General features: G+C 39.6%; 1 protein-coding gene across 1 annotated transcript in view; it reads left to right on the top strand.

The window, feature by feature from the left end:
* Nucleotides 1-877: 877 nt before the first annotated feature.
* Nucleotides 878-21,100, top strand: part of trip11 (thyroid hormone receptor interactor 11) — a 29,480-nt gene continuing 9,257 nt past the window's right edge. The window contains exons 1-16 of the mRNA XM_059353093.1: nucleotides 878-1,489; nucleotides 5,821-5,897; nucleotides 6,767-6,877; nucleotides 7,910-8,206; nucleotides 8,841-8,909; nucleotides 10,220-10,385; nucleotides 11,242-11,571; nucleotides 11,758-11,798; nucleotides 11,920-12,018; nucleotides 12,348-12,551; nucleotides 13,588-16,623; nucleotides 17,343-17,483; nucleotides 18,433-18,626; nucleotides 19,797-19,960; nucleotides 20,146-20,249; nucleotides 20,399-20,498. Of these exons, the coding sequence (XP_059209076.1) occupies nucleotides 1,351-1,489; nucleotides 5,821-5,897; nucleotides 6,767-6,877; nucleotides 7,910-8,206; nucleotides 8,841-8,909; nucleotides 10,220-10,385; nucleotides 11,242-11,571; nucleotides 11,758-11,798; nucleotides 11,920-12,018; nucleotides 12,348-12,551; nucleotides 13,588-16,623; nucleotides 17,343-17,483; nucleotides 18,433-18,626; nucleotides 19,797-19,960; nucleotides 20,146-20,249; nucleotides 20,399-20,498 (5,272 nt within the window). The 5' untranslated portion in view covers nucleotides 878-1,350. The remainder of the gene's footprint in view (nucleotides 1,490-5,820; nucleotides 5,898-6,766; nucleotides 6,878-7,909; nucleotides 8,207-8,840; nucleotides 8,910-10,219; nucleotides 10,386-11,241; nucleotides 11,572-11,757; nucleotides 11,799-11,919; nucleotides 12,019-12,347; nucleotides 12,552-13,587; nucleotides 16,624-17,342; nucleotides 17,484-18,432; nucleotides 18,627-19,796; nucleotides 19,961-20,145; nucleotides 20,250-20,398; nucleotides 20,499-21,100) is intronic.

The following is a 21,100-nucleotide window of genomic DNA, read 5'->3' as shown; positions in this document are numbered from 1 at the left end:
TGTATATGAAGAATCATACTCACTTCTGAAATTGGATATTTTGCCAAATAAAATATTTAAAAAATATGGTTTATGTATAAACAGTTTTATTTCTTCCTACAAAGTTTGAGTATATGTTTTTTGGTACCTTAAACTAATTTTGAAATATACACGCAGCATAGGCGCACACAAATACATATAATAATAATAATAATAATAATAATAATAATGATTATTATTATTATTTTAACTGCTATAACAAATTACTTTTTTTATTTGTAAGAATAAAACCATCATACTTTCTTGAAATAAGGGTAAAACACTATCATATTGTTTATAAAGAAGCTATTATGTCAATATTATAAATAAAAAAACAAACAAGAAGAAGATATGTCAATATATTGTTTTTTAAGTGTTGTCATCTGTTTCAAGTTCTTTATTAATCGTGAACAAAAATTACGAAGAAGCAGTCGTTGACAATAAAAATCATGGATCTCAGGTACCCTCCAACAATGCTCATTAAAATATATTTTAAAAGACAATAGTGCAAGTCAAAACAAGAATGAAAGCCATAAGACATGCAGCGTAAGTTAAATTATAGGGCTAAAATCAAAATCAATACATTTTTTAGTCATTAAAAATCATTATGTTAAGAATTAATTGTAGGGATATATGTACAATTTATAAACTTTACAAACTTAAGATATTTCTCCGTTAACACTTATGCAAGGTATGTACTGTGAAAAACGTGCAAGAAATGTTTATTTTTGTAATTTTCAATAAAGCATTGAAAAAAAAAGACTACTATCTCCCTCCCCACTGTATAGGTTCTTGAACGCACCTTGAAATGTGTTGGTCCTCCAGCATCCCACAATGCACCGCTTCAGCCTTCTGTGGTTCTGTGTCCACGTCAAAGCTGACAGCCGAGCTGATAATGGCTGCAGTTGAGGTGGCACTTTCTGGGCGCTGTGTTGTTTAAACCGGCTATAAACTGCTGAAAAAAACCGCTCACACCCACCGCAGGCGACACAGACCTCAACGTAAGGTTAGAAATCCACACTATCAGCCGTTTGACTGTCACTTAGCGTAGCTTAGCTTAGCTTGTCTTGAGAAATTCCTTCAGGCAACAAACGATCAGCTGTTACTAGCCTCGAGTCTCTGCTAAATGAGCGTCTGTCAGCCTGAAAAGCTACTTTGTTTCGGGAGATTAAAGTGGATTTTGAAGTTAACGACGCCCGTATGGTGTAGAGTCAACAGTTAAGCTTGATGACCAAGTTTATTGTTTCACCTCTGGAGTCAAAGCTAGGCTAGCCTCCCCCTAGTCCTCCTCGGCCCTGCTTTGTTGTTGTTTGGTTTGTAGCCCTCCTCAGGATGTCATCGTGGCTGGGTGGGATCGGCTCCGGCCTCGGCCAGTCTCTGGGCCAGGTCGGCGGCAGCCTGTCCTCTTTCACCGGGCAGATATCAAACTTTACCAAAGACATGCTACTGGAGGGAGTGGAAGAAGTAGGAGGTAAGAGTGTCTTCCTGTTTTTTTTTATCTCTTTGGTAGCCACATCCTCAAACTTGCAGAAAACATTCTTTACCTTCTTTCATATATGTTGTAAACATATAAATTTACTGATTCATACTTCCAGACTACCAATCTTGAATAAAACACCCACTAAATGTATCTTTAGATTATCAGGTTTTGTAGAAAGTCCAAAATTAAAATCTTTAGGAAGATTGTAAAGAAATCTCAGCTTTTTTGAAAGGCAACCACAGAAATAAGCCTGCCTATATTAAATAAAACGCCCACTAAAGGTGCCTTTGATTCACAGGTCTTGTAGCAGGTCCAAAAATAAAACGATTTTTGTCTTTAGGGAGATTGCAATGAAATATCAGCTGTGTTGGGAGGCAAACACAGAAAAAAAGCAAACCATTTAATTGGGTGGTGAACTATTTCTTACAAAAAACCTCCAATAACTGAAAAATACCTAAAAATACTACTGCATATATGATCAAAAAGTGTCCAAAAGCTGGAAAACTAACATAAAGATTTGTCTGACTTACTATAAGTGATGTGAAAAGCAAGACAGTCTAGACCGTTGAATATATAAGCTGGTTGAAAGTTTCAGTCTACCAACTTTAAATAAAACACCAACTAAATGTGTTCTTAGATGACCAGGTCTTGCAGCACATCCAAAAATAAAATCTTTAGGAAGATTGTTAAGAAAGCTCAGCTTTCTTGAGAGGCGACCACAGAGAAACAGCAAGCCGTTTCATTTTATCTTGCAAAAACACTGCCATTAACGGAAAAATACCTTAAAAAGACAACTGCATTTTTATCAAAAAGTGTCCAGTAGCTGCAAAACTACCAGAAAAATGTGGCTAACTTATTATAAGCCATGTGAAAGACAAGACTGTGTAGACGCATGAATATATTAGCTGGTTGATCGTTCCAGTGAATGTACACTGAATGTGTCTTTAGGTTCTCAGGTCTTGCAGCAATATATTTTGGTGCTTAGGGAGATTGTAATGAAATCTCAGCTATGTTGGGAGGCTAAAAAAGCACACCATGCAGACTTAACTGAAAATTATCCTAAAGGACTATTGCTTTTATGATCTTACTAGATATGGAAAAACAAGACCATCTAGACGTGTGAATATATTGGCTGGTTGGTATTTCGGTGTACCTGCTAATTACTAAGTCCTGAAATATAAAGATTTAGCTCTGTAGGAACACAGTAACATACTCAGCAGCCATAATTGAAACCAAATGACAGCTCTAAAGAGAAAAAAAGCACACTGAGGCGAGAAAGATGACATATAACATCTGAATTAAATAACAAGTTGACAGTGTTAGAAACAAATTTATAAGGAATACTCTTAGTTGCCAGTTTTCTTTCAACTATATTCAACACGGTGAGACTACAACACAACAATATAACAGCTCTGCAATAAATCAACCATCAGAGATGTAATATTGTGTTTTTGAAGAAGCTATTTTAGAAAATGTAATGGTTGTACTGAGGGTTGTTTCTCATATTTAGTATAGGAAACACACTAGAATACAATACAATTCAACAGCTCGATTAAACACTTCTCTTAAATATTATTACCGTCATTAATTCTTCGGCAAGTGTGTTTATGCACAGTATCTTTTATGCTACTGGTGCCTCCTTACAGTTGTCAGTGTCTCTATTTAAATAGATCGAGGTTGTTTACAGTAAAATAAGTTATATTGCATTGCTGTTGATTAATCTGTTGATCTGGCACTTTATATGTCCTGATATTAGACAACGTAAAATTCATAAGCAACTGATTCAGTAAAGGGAGAAAACTTTACGTAACTAATGAATGTACACTGCTGCTTTCTTAGTCTGACGTTTTTATAGATTTTCTTGTTCTGACGTGGATATATGTAAACATTACAACACCTTTTTATAAAGCTGCTGTGTTGACACTAACTGGAACTCCTTCAATGACACAAATGTTTGTTTGTGTACAATTTAATTAGCAGTGAACTAGAAAATCCTCTTTGGCTATCAGCATTCAAATCTGAGTGACTATCTTTTTTCTTCTTTCACGATATTGAAGGTTTGAAGCTGCCTGGTGACTTACTATGTAAAGTTTAATTTACAGTGTGCAGTCCATTTTAAATATTCTGCCTTTGCCACACCACCACTTTATTATACACTCTGTGCAGATGCGTGTGGAACGGCTACATATTTGCACTTAATTCCACCTCTGTGGTTCAAATGAACTGAGCACACATGATATTAAATCAGTCTTTGTTAAACACGGGAAAGTGCTGCTGAGTTTAGTCTGTTACACCACACAATGGTCTAACTTCTGTCCATCAGGATCATGTAATAGCGCCAGAGAATGAGCCTGGAAAAACAGATTGAAGGTCTCTGCTTGGGTCGGCAGTGTTTAGGTGCTTTTAAATGATGTACAATCCTGTTATCCTAATGCATGTGCAGCTACTTTACTTGCAAAGTGGGTTAAATGCAAAATATGTCATTTTCAATCAAAACTATAACAAAAGATGGAGTTTTAGTATGGTCCTTCGCTCCTGAAGTCGGCTTCTCCCAGTCAGTATTCCTTCAGTATTCATCGCTCAGGCGGTTTTTATTGGGAGCGGAATTATCCAGAGAGGTTTCCTCTTCTCCGAACAAATGGAAAAAGTGATTAAAACCTTGTCAAAATCAGTGTTTCTCTGACTCTTTTTGATGGCCCCAAGAGGTTCTGGAGGGGCTGAAAGCTGAGCTGCCAGCTAACGTTTGCTCAGCTTGTTTCTCTGATAACTTAATGTCCAGACATTCAGGAAGTTTTTACTGGAAGCAGAATTAAAAACAGAGATATCCTCCTCCCCAAAACCAACAGACACAGTGGTAAAAACCGGTAAAAACACTGATAAGAGCAGTTTCATGTTAAAAATCAGTGTATCTCCCATGCTGATCAGGTCACGGCTAAAGCTAACATTGATTTAAAGATTTAAGTGTATGGTAAAATGTGGCTCAAACTGGATAAAAAGTCACTTTATGACAACTTCTGACAGAAAACCACAAGTGTTACCTTGATTATCATGACAGATTTCTGTAGGGTTTGAGAATTGTTGGAAACATTTGGGATAAGTACACAGCTCAACAACATTCTAATAACAGGGTTTAAATCTGTTTCATACTTTCTAACGTGGGAATATTATACCTTCAATTATGTGTTCCTTCCAGTTTTAAATGTAACACACACATACTTTGGGTTCAACTTCACATGTCAGATATATTTATCCTGAGCAGAAGTCTTTGTTTTAATGGTTGAAGGTTTTTCATACATGCATGTAAAAGTTTACAAATGAATCGTTTTAATCTGCAGCAAAAATATTTAGAATTTACAGTTCAATGTTTAAGTTATTTGGCTGTAAAATCTCAAGCAAACATTCTCAGTCGATGCAGTCATCCACTCATTCATTGTCAGTGGAGCTGCTAACAGCCTGATGGTTACACAGATTACAGGCTTCATCATCTGGTCAAATTCTAGTGATATTCCCTCAGATTCTGAATTTAACCGCTCAGCAAGTCACTAATTTGTTTGATTTAATGTTACCACCAGGTCTAGGCCTTTCTCAGTCTGGGCTTACGAGTATTTTATCACATCAAAATGCAATAATTACAATCAAAGGTGGCCAGTTGAACCCAAAGGCACCATCACTCTGAAGTAAACAAACGAGTGACAAAGCACTGACGTAAAGTGAACTTTGACCGCAGATCTCCAACTCAGTCACAGCTCTAATCAAAAACCAAAAGTATGAGTTCTTATCACTGAGTACGGAGCAGCAGAACAGCTGGGAAGCGCTCTGCATGCCAGGCCTTTAATCCATAATTTACGTACATTTTAAAAAGAGAGGACATTAATTGTAACTACAGTTGCCTGAAGGGTGCATTTAATATGTGTAGTAATAAATGTTGGTATGTTGGCTGAGCTTCATCCAGCTTTTAAGATCACATTACTCTAATTCGATCTCCAGAAATGTTGGCCTGCTCAGCTGTGCATGTTTGTTTGTCATGTGAGCCGGGTTAATCAGATGTGTGCGTGTGTGTGTGAGTGTGTGTGTGTGACTAAGATCGAGTAGCAGGGAAAAAGTCACCAGTCAGTATCTGTTGAATGTGGCAGATAAACTGGTAGACAAACTGGTCTGTCATCACAAAACTGAATGAAGAATAATGCTTTACTCTTCTTCTTCTACAGTGTACAAGAGAAAACATATTTAGCCATGTTTATTGATCATGCTTACATTTACTTCAGGCTTCTTGTTTTTACTTATGCATATATTAAATGCTGTTTTTTTTCTTGTATCTTCAGATGCTGCCACAGAACTGCAGGTTTCCAATTCCAAGTTGGCTGAAGTCGAAGCTTCATTTACCTCTCAGAAATCTGAGGTGAGCTTATTTGTGCACTTATTCACAGTCAAAGAACAACTATATTTCTTTCTCACTATAGACTTTTTGTCTCATCATAGTAGGAAAAGCACAGCTGTAACTAATAACATTAAAGCAGTTACAAGCAGTTTTTATCTGGGTAAAAGTCTCAATTTAATACTGATGATTTTATATGACCTATGTAGTCGAACAAGACCATCAGTGAGAAGGTTGGCTTTATCTAGATTGATATTATTAATGCATCTTAGTAGTCAGATTCCCTGCAAAATCAGTATGAAATGATTGACAACACATTGACCAGAATAGCCGATGTTTTAGTTTGAGAATTCATCAGTAGGCCGATATTATCGCCTGATGTTGCTCTATTATAGATATATTGATATCTATCAGTATCCATTCATACATTGTCCAATATGCACCGATATGGAAACTTTTTATAGAACATATAATGCAGAATTTTTTTCACTTTTTGCAATGGTCTCATCACCTAGTCGGCTGAAAAGTGACAGCAAAAGGACAGTAAGATATAGGACTCGTACTTCAAAGATGGTGATGTAGACCATAATGTAATACATTGTATCTAAAGGCATACTTGTTTTAAAAAAAACAGCCTTCAAAGTACTTTTGCATAGTCATATTGGTGCAAAATGCACATAGAAACATTGAATTTCTATTCCAGCTCCAAATAGTAAAAATAATTTTATTGTCTGTAATATCGGTATTTAGTGAATATCTCAAGTCTTAAATCAACAACAGTATTGGGTTTCACCTTGAACTCTTCCTGCTTTCCTGTAAAGCTGATAAGAAACATCTTAATTTCCTACATATTGTTTGTGTTATTGACTTCCTCCCTTCTGTCTTTGTTGCAGTATGACAGGTTGAGAAAGATCCATGCGGAGCTGGAGGAGAAACTGGAGGCAGCAGAGATCCAGATTAAACGACAGTCTGCAGAGTACAGAACCCTCCTGCAGCAGAAAGATGTATGTACATTTGTATTTATAATTGAAGCATTCAGAACAGAAAGCAGGATTTACCATTAAGTATTGTCCTTTGTCAGTGTCTATCTTAAATACATATGGAAGTTTTAGTAGTAGTTGGCTCAATGTTTTGATATTTTTAATCAAGTTTATGATGAATTTTAAATAACAAAATCTGCAAAAAAAGGTTCATTTTCAATTTGTTCATATAGCGTGCATAATATAAACATAAAATGTAGGGATGCACGATATTATCGGCACATCGGCCAACACGCCGATATAATGAACTGACTAAATAATGGGGTGACATCACCTCTCTGCTGCACCTTGTTTGTAGCTCATAGAACTGAGCAGTGTAGTCTGAGCCCACCTATTTATTTCTGTTCTGATTAGGGACTGAAGCTGCTTATATTTTTTGTACTTTTTCTGATTTTGTTTGCACAGTGCAGATTGAGTCGTCACATATTGGGCTCCTGTTTTAAGTTAAATTTTAATTTAAGCAGCAGTCTGTAAGGTACATGTAGTTTTATTCAATTTGAATAACACAGGTTATGTTTACTTATTATGTCAATTGGGAAATTGGGCAAATTTGCCCTGATTGCAGGTGTTAGTTGTGCGGGAAAAAATATCGGTATCGGTAATTGGCTAAATGAGTTGTAAAAATTGGCATATTGGATATCGGCTAAAAATCCAATATCGTGCATCCCTAATAAAATGTCTCTATGGTTAGATTTTTATAAAATTTCCATTTTAAAAAAATTCTCCAAAGGACGTTAGAAGCACATTTGTCCACTCTTTGTGTTTTAAATCCACATGGAAAACCTCCATGAATTAAATCATTTTACTTGTAAAAATGAGTCAGAAAACACACAGATATCAAGTCTTTTGAAATAAAAAGTAAAAACTGCTTTCAAAAATGTTATTTTGGAGAGGCTCTGTGTTGTGTGACAAAGAGCAGCCCACTTTTTAAAATACGAACTTGAACTCATGTTGGTGTTCGGTTTATGATTTTTTCTGTTTGTTTGTGTCTTCCAGGTGGAGATCAGTCACCTGAAAGCTCGGCAGAGTGGACTCCATGAAGAAGTCCAGAACCTGCAGCAGTCGGCTCAGTCCGCCTCCCTGGGCCCCGCCATGCTGCCCATCACCACATCTTCCTCCACCACTACCTCCTCTTCTGCTTTCCTGTCACGGCCCTCGGGGTCCCACCAGGGTTTCCACGGCGACGAGATGGACCTCAGCGACGTCATCTGGTCGCAGCAGGAGATCAACCGGCTGTCGACAGAAGTCGTGCGTCTGGAGGGAGAGGTGGCGCACTGGAGGCGGATGTCTCAGGTAATGATGACGGGATTGATAATGAGTCAGGGAGTTAAACCTGGGTCATGTAGTTCAAAGAATAATTTGACATTTTAAAAAAAAAATTCACTTTCATAACAAGAGTTAAGATAAGATATGACTTTATTCATCCCGCAGTGGGGAAATTTAGTCGTTACAGCAGCTCAAGATACAGACACATAGATATGGAAAACAGAATAAAGAATATAAACAATTAGATATATACATAAATTATATACATACATTTCTGCTTTTTGGCATTTATTATTAATTTTTTTTTTTTTTTGTGTGTTTTTTTCCTGAAAGTACTTTGCATTTTACAGATATTGCACGTTGGAGTAAATATATTTTAGCATGCTAAATAGGTTGTTGCATGTAGTAGTATAAACATCAATGAATAAAGAAAGATATACACAGTATATTATAAGTGGTATGACATGTATAATAATATAGAAAAAAAACATAAGGCCTAATATAGGCCTTATGTGGTCAGATGTAAACAGTATGATGAAAAGACTGATACTGAAGAGTGTCCCAAAATGTTAAAAGCAAATGCTAAGAAATATTAATGCACAGCTGTACAGTATTGAAAGAAAATGTCTGCGGAGATCTAATTTTTCTAATTTTATTTCAGGCATCGACGGCAGGAGGATCTGGTAATGGTGACCAGAGTGACATTGTCAAACTTCAAAGAACTATTAAGGTAAATTTTTCATTGTTATAGAAGATATGATATTCTTTGGTAGAATCTAATCTAAATATAATATTTTTATCTTGACAATGGTTTAAATATTGTGTTTGTGAAAGGGGTTGGTCATTTTACCCAACTGAAGTTCCTCTTAGCTCTGTGGAACTATGTAGCATCTTTCAGCTCATTGTTTTAGTTTTACAGATCGCATATTTACTGTTTCACTCTCAACACTGTCAGCATCTTTTCCAGTCAACAGCTTTGATAAACTATCTGCTGGACAGCGTCGCAACAAACGGAAGCTAGACAAAGTTAGCAATTAGCTGGTGAACATATTTCCATCAGGAGTTAGTGGAAAAAGCGTAAAAGTTTAAAAGAAAGTGATAATTTGACTTGCATTCATCAGGTGGCCAGATGCTTCAAATGAACGATAATGCTGCAGATCGATGTGTAAATAATAGGGGACTTTAACGCGTTAATTAAGATTAATTAATTACACAAAAATTAACGCGTTAAAAAAAATTGACGCATTTTAATCGCACTTATTTTTGCACCGCGGAACGTTTCTCATTGGATGAGTTTCAGGCGGACCGATTATACTGGAGCACCAACTAGCGTTCATGAGTTCAGACAACAACAAACCACAGTAAACATGAATGAAGAAGCTGATGAGACCTTTGGTTGGCCCCGTGGATGATGGGACATTTTGTTACAAAAAACCAACGGATGGAAGCGTCAATAAGAGCATGGTTGTGTTGCTATGCAACAAGGAATTCACATATCACCGCAGCACATCCAGCCTCAAGTATCACCTCAATGCAAAACATATAGCAGCTAGCGTGGACGCTAGTGTGCCTATAGCTAGTGTCTGCCTACCTATAGGGTACCTGAATTTCTGAAATGTACTATATTTCTAAAGATGCTATTTCTACACTTAATGGCAAAAATTGCACTGGTCTGTTGGACTTGAACAAAAATAAACAATATTTTTGTTGCTTAAGCTTATGTATTCAGTCATTATTCAATGGTATACTAAAAATCCATGTGAAAAAAATTACTTCTCACTGTTCTCAGGTCAAATATTTATATGCGATTTAAAATGCGATTAATTTCGATTAATTAATTACAAAGCCTCTAATTAATTAGATTTTTTTTTAATCGAGTCCCCTAGTAAATAAGCAACTTCCTGTTGAGGAGAAGTTTGTTTTCACTGTCCCCATGTGGTCCAAATTTCAATTAATGCAGATTAAAATAACAAAATCTCGTGTCACAGAGGGAGGTGACACTCAGACTCTGACCTTGATGTATCTTCTGCTTTGGAACAGGAGCTGCGAGAGGAGATGAGCCGCGAGGTGGATGAACACCAACATGAGCTGACAGCTCTGCAGGACGCCCAGCGGCAGAAGATGGCCGACATCACACGGCGACACAGACAGGACCTAGCAGAGTACGAGGAGCGGATAGAGGAGCTGGAGGAACAGATTCACAGTGGTTAGCTGCACTTTTGTATTCATTGTTGTAACTTGTGGTGGGGAGAGGAAATCAAAGAAGAAATCATGACTTTAACCCATTTAATCCCAAATTTTTCCCAGACATGAAAATATCCAAATCATGTGTCATTAATACTCCATTGAAATGATCAACCATTAGTTTAAAAGACTTTAATGGAAAAATAGGTGAAAAAGTGTGTTTTATGTTCAGTCACAATAGTGACTGGTGGGATAAGATGTTGTATCTACCATTTACCAGTCAGGCCGTCTCATTCTAACAGTTACCAGACTAACTGAATTTCTCCTCGGGATAAATAAAGTAATTTTGATTTTTTTATTTGATTTATAGACTACATTAACATATTTCTCCTATGCAGTCATACAAATTATTATATTTCCCTTTCCAGTTATTAACAAATGTAGAATTCTGTTACTGGTAGTCTCCAACATTGCCACTAGAATAACATTTTAGTGTGACTTTGGCCTACATTATCAAATATACAACTATACCAATATGAATACTGAGAGGACAATACATGGAGCAAACAAAACAAAAAGCAGTTATCAGTCTAATTCAACATTGTTACTTTATTATAACAGACATACCATTTTTACTTTTGGACATGTCCAATGTGATGGGAGGAGGGGAACATCCATTGGCTCAGGACAGCTTTGTTTGACATATTCTGCAGGAATAGAGCCTTATAACTAAGAAATATTTTTACCGTCACTATTGTGACTGGTGGGATTAAATGGGTTAATACCAAAAATGTGTTTTATTTCTGCACTCTTGCCCAATGCAATACTATATTTATGGCAAATCCATTCAACTCTCTCCTCAAAACCCTTCTCTCCAGGTGGCGGTCAAGCTTCTACTTCCCCATCAGATGCCTCCAAACTATCTGAACTCCAGAAGACCATAAGCTCCCTGCAGGAAGCGGCAGATCAGCGGGAGAAGCAGCTGGCCGAGCTGTCTGCCAGTCTGGAGGAGGCGCAGAGGAAAGAGGCGTCGCTGCAGCTGGAGAAAGACGAGGTCCAGGAAGAAAACACCGGGCTGCTGCAGAACTACACGCGGCTGCAGGCCTCCGTCACCGAGCTGCAGACACGAGTACAAGAGCAGGAGGGGAAGTCTCTGCAGAAAGCTCAGCTAGACCACGAGATCCAAGTGTTGAGACAAAACCTTGCAGGTATACTGTCATGTTGAATGTAGTCATGCCTAATTAAAGCGTCACAGTGCTGTTTTTTTTCTTCTTTTTTATGTGATTCCTCTTCAAATCTATATGGCATTGACACAGGATATTTTCTCTAAATTCCCCACTATATGCTGTAGGTTGTTTTCCTTTGTCATGTTAATTCTTTTTTCTTCTTTCCAGCTGCAGAAACACAAATAGAGGAACTAAAAAGCCAGGCTGAGGTAAGAGTGAATATAAACCATTAACCCTACGTCATGTTAAATATTTATAATGTATGTAGTGGTGGGTTTTCATGACTTAACGCCCCAGATTACTGACTTTTCCAACTTTTTGTATAAATAGGCAGAACCAAAGGAAGAAGTCGAGCATGCAGACATCTTGGAACTGAACACTATTATTGGGACATTGAGAGAAGAAAAGGAAGTCCTAGAACAAGAAACGGTTTGTTGATCTGATACATGTGAAATTACTTTCACCACGGGCTGCTCAAATATGTGTAATAGCTATTTTGATACAATTATAATGTGTGTTTGTATGCACGTCTTCACTTATGACTACTGCAGCAGTATTGAACAAGATGATACATTTTTTCTTTGTCTATATGCTGTTTTAAAAGTGTAAAAGTTATTGCAAGGACTGAAAAAGTCAAAGGAAAACAGAATTTTGGACTTTACTTACACTGTTTCCTGATGTAACAGCTCTATTGAAATATATTTTAAAATATCCTGTCATATCATGTGCAATTTTTTGTTTTTTGTCTCTTTTCACAGCTTGCTCTGCAAGAAAGACTAAAACTGGCAGAGGAGCAAAAAGTTAGCAATAATGAGGATGAATCTGGTGAATCGGAGTCACTGGAGGATCTGAGGACGGAGCTGGAGAGGAGAGAAAAGGCCCTGAGAAACACTGAGGAGGAACGGGACACCCTGATGTCTGAGCTGGAGGAACTAGATCAGCAAAACCAGGAGGCAACACAGGTCTGACAGCACAGTGGCTCGCTTTCATTATACCATAATAATGTTTATTTATAAACCACTTAATAATTATCTAAAAAGTGCTTTAGATAATCTATGCATATTATTGTCAGTGTGTGGTTTTTTCTCAGGTTCACATTTGTCTCAGGACTACAAAACCCCCTAAACTACAAGTGTTTATGATTTTTAAGCCACTGTGATCACTCAAATTGTGGTAATATTAAGCTATGAAATGATAAATACAGAGATCATATGGGTGCTTGAAATCCTTGAAAGTGCTTGAATTTAAATGTTGTATTTTCAAGGTTTAAAAAGTGCTTGGATTTTGGATAAAGTGCTTGTAAATGCTTGAAATTCTTACTGTATTTCTCTTGCAATCTGACTATATCCATCTATAGACTATAGATAATCACATGTTCAATGTAAAAAATAATGAGTAGCCTATCTGAAATGAAGACCGTTCCTCCTAAAATTGTAATACCATCGCTGTTGGTATGTTTAAGTGAAATCTCCCCCTTTTAGTATGTAAGTACTCATCTAAAAAACATGCAACTTAGAACAGGTGTAAGATACTGGAAAAGCTTGAAAATTTACCTTGAAAGTCCTTAAAAAATGCTTGAATTTGATCACTGCTAAAGTGTACGAACCCTGTACATTAGTGCAACATATTACTTACTTATTTAGCCCACTGATAGATTGTGGCCGCTGATGGCAACATGAATTATGCATCACTTGTTACCGCTATCTGCATAGTCTCAAGGTTTGTTTCACAAGAGATTTTCCAGTAATAAGAGAAGAAAAAGAGCAAACGGGTTCATAAAGTTTTGGAGCCGGGCTCAATGTGCCCACTTTTTTTTCATCTGATTGTAATTATCAATGTGGCAGAGTATAAATGTTGCCTTTGTGCCAAGAACACAGTATGTAGAACAATGGCAGAGAAAAAAAAGAAAAAAGAAATTTTCCGACTGTGAGCTAGAGGCCCTGACCAGCAAGTTACTAATTTTTCCTTTGGGTTTTGTTTCTAATTGTCTGTCTGTAGCACATGATCTCAGTGAAGGAGCAGCTCTCTGGGCAGCTGAAGGAGGCCGAGGCTGAGCTGATACGAGTGACCGCAGAGCTGAACACAACCAAAGACCAGAAGAGCGAACTGGAGCGAGAGCTGGAGACCCAAAAAGACAAAACAAGCCACAGCGCTTTCACTCTGAACGACCTGCATATGGGCAAACAGGAGCTGGAACGGACAGTGAAGGAGCTGAAAGACAAACTGAAACAAGCACAGGAGCAGAGCAGGGACGCGCGTAGAGAAGTCACAGAGCTGAGGAAGACTTTACAGGAGCGAGAAGAGCAAGTTTCTGATGCCAAAGTAGACCTGGATCAGGCAGGGGAGAGAGGAACTGAGGGAGCTGAAGAGAAGCTAGCAGGGACGGAAAGGGAGCTGAAAGACCTCAGGAGAGAGCTGGATGAGATGAGGAGCTCTCAGGAGAAGGTGATGTCCGAGGACTATGAGTTGAAGATGGAGAACAGGAGGTTGAAGGAGAGTGAGCAGGCTCTGGGTAAAGCTGAAGAACAAACTAAGCAGATGAAGGAAAGCCAGTCAGCTCTGAACAGGGTGGTACGGGAGAAGGACACTCGTATCGAAGCTCTGAAGCTGGAGAAAAATCAACTCGAAGGTGAATTGGGGCAGACAGAGAAGACGCTGGCAGAACAAGCCAAACAGTACCAGCAGACTATAGAGGAGTTGACTAGAGCCCGCTCCATGGATGCCTCCGCTTTACAGATGGAGCACGAGCGAGCCATCAAACTCAACCAGGAGAAAGACATGGAGATAGCTCAGCTGAAGAGAGACATTGAGCAGCTGGCGTCGGACCACAGAGACACCAACGAGATGCTCTCCATCACAGTCGCGGGGCAGAAGCAGCTGACGGATTTGCTGCAGGAGAAAGACATCTTCATGGACACTTTAAAACAAAACGCTTCAGATTTGCAGATGGAGATGGAGAATAATATTTCCGTTCTAACAAAGGAAGTGGATGCTCTCAAACAGGCAGTGGAGGAGAAGGACAGACAGTTGGGGGTTATGAAAGAGGAGAACAGTCATTTGAAGGAGGAGATCGACCGACTCCGGGATCAGCAGAGCAGGCCTCAACCTCTAACTGAGCCCAGGACGTTAGACATCATCACCGAGCTGGAGACGGAGATCACGCAGCTCAAGTCCTCCAAGAACGGTATGGAAGAGGAGGTCCAGACTTCGAGGAGAACCGTGGAAGAGCTGCAGGCGTCTCTCCTCCTGTCGCAGCAGACCCTCCAAGCTCAGCAGACGGAGCTTGAGCAGGCTCATGCTCGCCATCAGCAGACCACACTTAACTATGACAGACTCATCCACGCCAGAGACGAAGAGATCTCCTGCCTCCAGCAGTCTGTAAATCAGCTCAGCGAGGGTCGGATCCGTGCCGACTCCCCTTCTGTTCAGGGAGAGGTCATCCTGCAGGAGGAGAAGACTCAGACTCTTAATCAGGAGAACGACAACGAGAAACACGACTTCTCTAAAGTAGAAATAGAAAGACTAGTGAGGGGCATCAAGGAGAAAGAGACTGAGATCAGCCAGCTGAACGAGAAGAACCTCTCGCTGACCAAACAGCTGGATCAGCTGGCGGTGTCTCGGGACGAAGTGGGCAAACTGTCCCAGATGATCCTGCAGAAAGATCTGGAGATCCAGTCGCTTCACGCCAGAATCGCCATGAGTGGAGGTGGTGGACACAGCCAGGACGTCCTGTTCCTCCAGCAGCAGCTGCAAGCGTACGCTGTGGAGAGAGAGCAAGTGCTCGCCGTGCTCAACGAGAAGACCAGAGAGAACAGCCAGCTCCGCTCCGACTATCACCGCCTCATGGACATCATGTCGGGGAAGGAGGCGGCGCTGTTGAAGCTTCAGCAGGAGAACCAACGCCTCTCCACCATGAGCGATCCCTCTGGAAGCCAGGAGATGTTCAAGGAGACCATCCAGAACCTGTCCCGCATCATCAGGGAGAAGGACATAGAGATCGACGCTTTGACCCAGAAGTGCCAAACCCTGGTGACCGTCCTGCAGACCTCGGGAGGAGAGTGCGGCGCCGGCTCCGGAGGCGTCAGCAGCAACCAATTCGAGGAGCTGCTGCAGGAGAGGGACACGCTGAAACAGCAGGTGAAGAAGATGGAGGAGTGGAAGCAGCAGGTGATCACCACAGTGAAGAACATGCAGCACGAGTCGGCTCAGCTGCAGGAGGAGCTGATCAAGCTGCAGGGTCAGGTGTCCGCCGACAGCGACTGCAGCTCCAAGCTGTCGGTGGACTACGCCGGACTGATCCAGAGCTACGAGCAGAAGGAAAGGAGGCTGGGAAGTCTGAGTCAGGAACTGGCTCAGGTCCAGCAGACCATCACCCAGCTCAGCACCACCAAAGACGTCCTGCTGGGTAAGCTGGACAGCGTGGCACAGACTCCTGAAGTCGTGGCTGCTCAGTCTAGTGCACCTCCTCTCACAGCTGATGCTCCAATCCACCAAACATCTCCAACAGCAAGCAGCGAGAAACTGCAGGAACAAATTATACAATTGCGAAATCAGTTGGCTGAGAAGGAAAACATAATCAGGACTCTTCAGGAGAACAACCACCGGCTCTCCAACTCAGCATCGGCCACAGAGAGCGAGCAGAGAGGTCAGGCGGAGGAGGCTCGGCTGGTCAGAGAGCGGCTAGAAGCCCTGCAGAGGTCTGTGAGGGAGAAAGACCTGCTCATCAAGACCAAAGGCGACCAGCTGATTCACGTCAGCGAGTCGCTACGCAACCGCGAGAATGACAACGAGGTGCTGAAGCAGGCCGTGACCAACCTGAAGGAGCGAGCTCTCATCCTGGAGTTGGATATGAAGAAGCTGAAGGAGGAGAACGAGCTGGTGACTTTGCGCTCTCGAGAGAAAGAGTCTGAGTTCAGAGCGCTGCAGGAGACCAACATGCAGGTTTCCCTCCTGCTGAGAGAGAAGGAGTTTGAACTGAGTGCAGTGAGCGAGAAGGCTGCAACTGTGGAGAGGATGCTGAAAGACAAAGAGCAGGTCAGTTGGCAACAAAGACTTGATGATTGTAGGGCTGGGCGATATGGACCTAAAGTCATATCCCGATATGTTAAGGCTGAATATCAATATACGATATATATCCTGATATTTTTTATTGCAAAGTAAGTCAAAGTCAAAGCCAAATATGACATGTCACAAGAAGTTTTATCGAAACCGTTTAAGTGAACATAAATACTGTAGAACCTTTATTTTTTTTAAATCAAAGCTCCATTAAGTGCACATTATAATAAAAAAATATCTTTAAAAAAATAGCTTATGAAATAGAATAGGCCAATCTTTTTCTGAAATAAATATATTTATATGAGGAAAGAATAACAAACATTACAAAAGAACTAAATATGACAAACCCTAGTAAGGGCAGCATTTATATATAAAGAAAGAAAAACAATTGAACTATATCAATACGTGCGATATGGTCTAATTCAATTTCACATTTAACAATATATAGATATATTTTGTATATCGATATATCATGCAGCCCTAAATGATTGTTTGTTTCTCTTTAATTCAATGAATGTATCTTAATTAAACCACAAACACTAAGAAAGTTGGTCTCTTGAATAAGTACCTCTTAATATTCTTCCTGATGAAAACATTAACTCATCAAAGCCATTTTAGACTGGAAACAGGGTTTTCTTTTGTCCTTTATTCTTCATATAGTTACATTTGTAATGTACTGTGTTGTTGGTGTGATGCAGGGTAAATCTGGTGAGCTGAATCAACTCCTGAACGAACTGAAGTCCATGCAGGAGAAAGCTGTGGCGTTCCAGCAGGAGAGGGATCAGGTGATGATGGCACTAAAGCAAAAACAAATGGAGACCACGGCAGTTCAGAGTGAGGTAGGAGGACAGATTGTATTCACTCACTACTCTTTAATTTTCAACTGGGAGGACACTGCATCTGTGTTTGCTTACTGCTGTGTCTATGTGCAAGACAAATTCAGCACATGTTCTCTGTGGTATTCTTTCCAGAGTTTGTACAGTCCTCATTGTTTGAAAAATGCTTAAGTTTAACCTCTACATTTCTAAGGTTAGAAATAAGATTAAATTCAAATATACTCCTTGGAAAAAAATGATAATCTGGTGTTTTCATCTACACAATCATTCATGTAATTATGCATTTAATAATCATGATCAAAACGTACAATCAAACTGCTGATAAAATGACAACTAATTGTCCAAAAACATTTTTGCTGTGGGTTTAAGTCAATCCTTTTTTTTTTTTTTAAATGTGATTATAAAAGGCTTTGGGAGTCTGGAAACCTTTGATTTAGGTAACTTGAAAGTGCTTGAAAGGTGCTTGAATGTTACCTAAAGAAAGGCTGATCCAAAACAAACTTTACTTTTCATTCAGAGAAGCATTAGATACAATGTTGATCTCTATTGTACACTGTACATTAATATAAGGATCAAAATATATTTAAAACATCCAGTTTGATGTATTTTTCCATCACCATATTAGCCTACCTAGGACATGTTATTTATCTATGTACATACAGAGAAATAGGCTTCACATTTCACCACAGATTTTCTGTATAACTCTTAGGAAATACATTGTATTATATATAAATGTGATATTTCATACTGTAAAACAACTATTAGTTCTTTAACTAGAGTGTTGCCTTCCTTATCATGTTGTCCAGTCACATAAACATGTTTTCATGAGTTGATTGTTGTTGATGAAAACTTTAAAATCCATAAAATGGATTGAAGTATGGAGAAACAGATATAGAGTCAAAGTTACTGTGGCAGCTCTCAAAATGGACGGATTTTTTTGTTTCCATCGCAGCTTCAGCACATGAGAGACAAAGAGCAGCGTCTCACCTTGGAGCTGGAACGTTTACGTAATCACCTCTTGGAGATTGAGGACTCGTACACGAGAGAAGCCCTCTCTGCAGAGGACAGGGAGACTGAACTGCGCAGGAGGGTGGCACTGCTGGATGAGAAACTGGCAACGTCCTCGAGTGCTGTGGAGAATGCCAGGTTAGCATCATCTAAAACTAAACTGTGTGTCAGTATATAAGAGATATAAGAGAGACTTTTTTGTCATGCAGCTACGTACAGTACATATAGCAGGGATGGGCAACTTAAATGCTGCAGGGGGCCACAATTTTTCATCAACACTACCACAGGGCCTCATATAGGACCGTGCACTTAACCAGATATGATGAAACTGCGATTTTAAATATGTTTACAGTGCAGTAACTTAACAAAGTTCATGCTCAAATGCATGTATAACAGTATAAATAGGAATACAAAAGGTTTGAAGCAAATAAAAAATCACCACTTACGGTGATGTCTTTTTTTTTTCAGTACAACAGCAGATCAACATTAATTACAAGAAGTAATTTTGTGCATTTTTACACTGCACTTTTAAGATTTCATGCTCAAACGCATGTAGTTGTACTGAGGGCCACTTCAAGTGAGGGTGCGGGCCGTATGCGGCCCCCAGGCCTCCAGTTGCCCATTCCTGACATAGAGGAATGATATTGTGCTTCCCTGGTGCAAAACCAGTATGAACAAATCGAAAACAAACATAGTGCATAAAAAACCCAACATGTAGTGCCATCATGCATTCATCCAAACCGCCATCATATTAAATGTTAGGTTGAAATTAAGCATTAATTTTAAAATAAATTAATAAGGGATATTACTGCACATTTTCATCATGCCACATTATATTAAGAATATGTGTCACTGTTGGCTTGGTGGCAAAGACAAAAATAAGTGCAAATGCCCTAAAATAACCATCTAAAAAGCATTTCAGCTTTGTAGATTTGCATATAAAATACCCTAAATAACCACATTGAGTTTATAATGGTCCTTGTAACCACAATGGCTACAAATTGACCCCAAACATGAATTTATTGTGGGACCCCTGGTGGGAAATCTCTGAGAAATATGAAAGTCAAGTGATGGAGTTAGATCTTTTTCTCTCCCATTGGTTTCCTTTGCGTTGAACATTTTGAGCAAAAGAAAAAAGTGCTTCGAGTTGAATGATTTTGAGTCAGATGAAGGAATGATTTTTGTGTTCGATTGGCTTCTCATTCATTTAGAATTTATTTTGATGTATTTTTAATTTATTTTGAGACATATTCAGGTTATTTAAGTAGTTAAAAGTCTATTTCTGCTTACTGGTTCCTCTGTTTCCAGCCAACAGGCCAGCATGCAGGTGGAGTCTCTGCAGGAGCAGCTGAGTGGAGTCGTGAAGCAGAGGGACGACGCACTCATCCACCTCAGAACCTCCCAGGAGCAGGTCAACCAGTACGCAGTGTCACTGTCCAACCTGCAGATGGTGCTAGAGCAGTTTCAACAAGGCAAGTCTGCTGCTTCCCCAAGAAGACTCTGCTCGTCTAGTAGTATCTAGTATTTTGGCCACATTTTTTTTTTTTCAGAGATCAGAGAGGCAGATGGCAGCTATTAGCCCGTTTGTGCCTGCAGTCTGATAATAAAGTTCTTTATTAGCTGTAGTAATACTTTTATTGTCTCTTCCCCCCATCAGAAGAGAAAGCCATGTACTCTGCAGAGCTCGATCGGCACAAGAAGGAGAAGGACGAGTGGAAAAGAAAAGCTGAGTGGCTGGAAGACAAAGCATCCGCCCTTCAGGTAAACCACCAATAACTGACCACATTATCCTTTTACTCTATTTATGAGGCCACAAATCAAACATTTGACATATTCCTCGATGACAGCTGAAGCTGCGGTTATATTCCAAAGCCGTAATAACTGATGGGTTTTTTGCTTTCTGCTTTCAGATTAACCTGGACGAAGCCAACGCTGCTCTAGAGTCGGCGTCTCGCCTCACAGATCAGCTCGATCTGAAGGAAGAGCAACTGGAAGAGCTGAAAAAACAAGGTGAGCTGCAGCTGAGTGTTTCAGCAACACGTCAATACGATGACATTATCAGAAAAAACTCCTTATAAACCACTGCCCTCTGACTTTTACAGGAAAATAAAGGTGTCTTTTCACAAGGTTGCAATAAAATAAATATCTTCTTTTACATCTGCTCAGTTTAAAGACCACCGCGCCCCTCTTCAAGGATTATTTAAGATGCTGTGGAATGCATCTGCCGTCCTTTGCTGCTTTTTTTTGGCCCAGACAGCCTATGAATCTCTGTTTTTCTTTCTCCCAGGCTTATGTTTTTATTTTAGTGTGCACATGCCCTTATCATAGTCTGCATAACAGAGCAAGTGAAACTCTGGTCAGTTAGGTTCTCCTGCCACACTCAGCAGATTTCACTCTTATCACTTTCAGATTTGGCCATTACATCACAGCAAATTCTCAGACGATTTTTTTCCCCCTTTCTGGCCGTTCGGATATTTTATTCGTTCAGGCCTGATATGAGGCCATATATTTACTTAACGAAACTAGTCACCTATGGGAAATTTACATCAGGTCTATTAATAGTTGGTTAGTCGTGAGAATGTCTCACCAACGAGAGGATAACATTACATGCA

The sequence above is a fragment of the Centropristis striata genome, chromosome 16, assembly GCF_030273125.1.
Source record: "Centropristis striata isolate RG_2023a ecotype Rhode Island chromosome 16, C.striata_1.0, whole genome shotgun sequence".
Lineage (NCBI taxonomy): Eukaryota > Metazoa > Chordata > Actinopteri > Perciformes > Serranidae > Centropristis > Centropristis striata.
Note: the sequence above shows the minus strand (reverse complement) of the source record. Positions and strands in the feature narration are given on the sequence as shown.